The sequence below is a fragment of the Actinia tenebrosa genome, unplaced genomic scaffold (assembly GCF_029948245.1).
Source record: "Actinia tenebrosa isolate PJP-AT-01 unplaced genomic scaffold, QUT_ActTen_1.0 PGA_scaffold6__47_contigs__length_16458017, whole genome shotgun sequence".
Lineage (NCBI taxonomy): Eukaryota > Metazoa > Cnidaria > Anthozoa > Actiniaria > Actiniidae > Actinia > Actinia tenebrosa.
Genome location: NW_028292583.1, coordinates 7716951 through 7720263, shown reverse-complemented (window position 1 = coordinate 7720263; position 3313 = coordinate 7716951). Strand labels below are relative to the sequence as shown.

At 37.2% G+C, this 3313-nt stretch overlaps 1 protein-coding gene across 1 annotated transcript; it reads left to right on the top strand.

The window, feature by feature from the left end:
* The first annotated feature begins 575 nt into the window (after positions 1 to 575).
* LOC148905971 (endothelin-converting enzyme 1-like) lies at positions 576 to 3313 on the top strand. Its single transcript, XM_089038948.1, has 5 exons — positions 576 to 731; positions 1169 to 1234; positions 1581 to 1679; positions 2121 to 2197; positions 2915 to 3313. Exons 1-5 carry the CDS (start codon positions 576 to 578, stop codon positions 3033 to 3035), a joined length of 519 nt encoding a protein of 172 aa, XP_088895074.1. The 3' UTR covers positions 3036 to 3313.

Genomic DNA, 3313 nt, shown 5'->3' with positions numbered 1-3313 from the left:
AAGGTGAAATCGATTAGCAAGGCTTTAAAACAGTAACAGTAGCTCTATAAAGTCATCTAATCTACCGTCCAAAGTCAATTTTTAAGAATAATAAATTTCATCACAGCCAAAGGAACTTAACTATATACTTTTTCTTTAATACAATTTCAGCTTAATTTAGTTAATATTTAGTTTAAAGATTGAAATATTATCATTATTATTACAGAGCTTACAACTTGGGCAACTTAGGTTCAGTTGTTGCTCACGAAATCATGCATGGTTTTAGCCCTGCCGGTAAGTCTTTCATCGTCGACCCCAATTAAAACATTCTCGATTAAAACTAATCAAAAGCATGCAATTATTCTCCACGGATAATTTAATTTGTTTTTGTAGAAAAAAACATCCAAACAAAATAGGTGTACAACGAACGTTAACAATACGATTACCTTCAAATTTGCCATACAAATTCATTTCCTCTGTACGAAAAATCGGAATTTAATTTTTATTTATTTTTATTTATTTATTTTTTAGCTTGAAAATGGATTTTAAATCCGACAGGTAAAGTTTTACAAATAGCTGTTTTCAAAGTAGAGATCATGAATTTTTTCATTTTTTTCCCCACAGGTAGACCCTATGACCAGGAAGGAAAAACTAGAAACTGGTGGTCAAGAAAATCTCTTAAAGGGTTTAATAAAAGAGTGAAATGCTACGAAGAGCAATACTCCGCGTACAAGATATTAGGAAAATGGCCTGTAAGAGTTAATGGAAGATTTCAAACGAGTTGTGTCTCTAACCTTTAAATAATGATGTACATAGGAAAATAGGGATTAAACGATAATATTTAGAGCAGTAAGCCATATTTTGAAAGCAATCTATTACTCGTCGCTGGAGTCCGTTTTAGAATTTGGTGCCTATAGACCCCTTGCATGGTGACGTCAAAGCAACTCCATCTAGGGGACAAAAAAAATCCTAGAATTGGAACTTATTGTTTTGTCCCCCAGGTTGAGCTGCATTCCAAAGCGCTGGAAGAAGGGGTCTATAGGTAGTAGAAAATAAAACACTCCGTGTACAGTATTTTAGGAAAATGATGTGTAAGAATTAATCGAGACATTTAAACCAGCTAGCCATCAATCTTTTAAGTAATAATATGTATTTGTAACCATGATAACAATAAATATTTTGTTGTTAGATCAGGGTAAAAGATACAGCTGATGAAACTGTTACAGACAACGGTGCTTTAAAGATAGCACTCAAGGTAAGACAAATGAATTTGTTTAATAACAATATAAAGTGTTGAAATAGAACATCATGCGTCCCTTGTTCGGGGAGCAGGGACGCACGGGGTCAGTGATCACGAAATACTCCTTTAACCCCAGTTTTCTGCGCCGAGCAACTTACGATGAGCCCCTGATAAGTATCGGCCTCGATTTTAACGGTTAAAAAATCCATACTTACTTACCACGTGAGAAAGGTCATAAAAATCTTGCCATATTTTACAACAAGTATGATGAATAAATGTTCTTTTGTAGATGTGGTAATTCATTTTTCTGCCTTTAGTGGGTTTTGTTCGTACCCGTTTTTAATTGGTATATATTATTCAGGATTATTACAACTGGGTAAAGCAAAATCCCAGTGAGGCATGGCTGCTACCAGGACTGAATTTCACTAATGAGCAGCTCTTCTACATTGGATTTGCTCAGGTTAGTAAAGCGTATTCCTGTTTGTAAATACAACATTGTTCAATACTCCCCTTCACAGTTCCCTGCGCCATTTTGAAAGGTAACCGTGCCTGTGATCGAAGCGAGACGAACGGTGAGCTTGCAATGATAGACACATGTAAATAATTGTTCAAGTTGTTTAAAAAAAGTCTCTATCATTACAAGCTCACCGTTCGTCTCGCTTCGATGCAAAGGCACGGTTACCTTTCAAGATGGAACTGTGAAGGGGAGTATTTAAAGAGTACTTCTCTGTCGGTACCTATGGCAGCACTCTCTCTTTGAGGACATGAGTTCATAAAGGTTTTTCTACTTTTATTTTCGACCCTCTTTAATGTACAGGCTTCATTTCTTTATCAGTACTTTTCTGAGACTAGTATTAGAAGATACTCAATGACTTGCCCATTTTTATATTGCTTTATTCAGAACAGATGTAGTTCATCTACCCTTACACGCAGAGAACAGATGAGTCTTAGTGGATCTCATCCAGATGACAAATTCAGGTCTGTTCATTATTTGAATAATCAGTAAATTTACCTCCGCTCGGTTTGCACTATTGGTTGAGCATCGTACTTTTGTTCGTGAGGTTGTGGCTCAAGCCTCGGCTAGATAAACACACAGGGTCTTAAAATAACTTAAGTGAGATAGAGTACCATATTTGAAGAGAATTTCGTAGCTATATGTGACAGTTTATCAGCTTTTGTCGTAATTCGTGATCACCTATACAGAATACTGCATATAGAGGACAGTTTTGACTAATAAATAATGTAAATCCAACTATTTAAATTAATGATGTAAAATAAAAGGATGGGTAAGGAAGCACACTATTCAGGTCATCCTTTGCCCCATAGACTCACAGAACTATACTTGTGCCCCCTGTTTGAACGTCACTACAATGGTAACCCTAAATATAATAAGGACCTTTTACATGTGACCTCGCGCTGCCGAAACCGTTGTTTGGGCCGGGATTGGATTGGACTTGGATTCGGATCTCTCGTTGCCAGGCAGTGGATCTAAATGTTTGTACATGACCTTTACTGGAGTACAGTATCTATGCTATACGCCATTATTCCACACACTATTGTTTTTGTATTTACTGTCATGTGTTGGGGGAATTAATAGTGCAATGAACCTCGAAGGCGACCATCCGTCCTATTAAGCAGCACCAGCTTGCTAAAAAAGAGTCCTATTTAAAAGACACATGTTCTCTTCTTCACCAGGGTTATTGGTCCGTTGGCAAATTCATGTGAGTTCGCCAATACATTCAAGTGCAAGAAAAACAGCCCAATGAATCCACTAAACAAATGCTATCTTTGGAGTAAAGAAGGAACATTGAACTAGTCTAACAATGTGCTCCCGTGTTAAAACTTGCTATCTCTGGAGCAGAGAAGTAATATTGGACTAACAGTGTGGTCCCGTGTTGAAACTAATACTTGTAACGCTCCAACCTATAATCGCCGGATATGCTTGGTATAGAGGTTTTGCACCATCATGTGCCGGTGCCTATGGTTAGATGGGAGAACAATAAAATCTCTGTGCTCTCGGGAACTGAATTCTTTCTCATGTAAAACGATTGTATTGTTCCTGCCATCTAACATGGCTACCGTCACGTAATGGTG

What these genes read in the sequence shown, in the direction of transcription:
- LOC148905971 (XM_089038948.1), top strand. Translation starts at nt 576, where the DNA reads ATGAATTTTTTCATTTTTTTCCCCACAGGTAGACCCTATGACCAGGAA. An exon ending in AGATATTAGGAAAATGGCCT is followed by an intron (nt 732 to 1,168) that starts GTAAGAGTTAAT and finishes TTTTGTTGTTAG; the next exon opens with ATCAGGGTAAAAGATACAGC. An exon ending in TCTACATTGGATTTGCTCAG is followed by an intron (nt 1,680 to 2,120) that starts GTTAGTAAAGCG and finishes TGCTTTATTCAG; the next exon opens with AACAGATGTAGTTCATCTAC.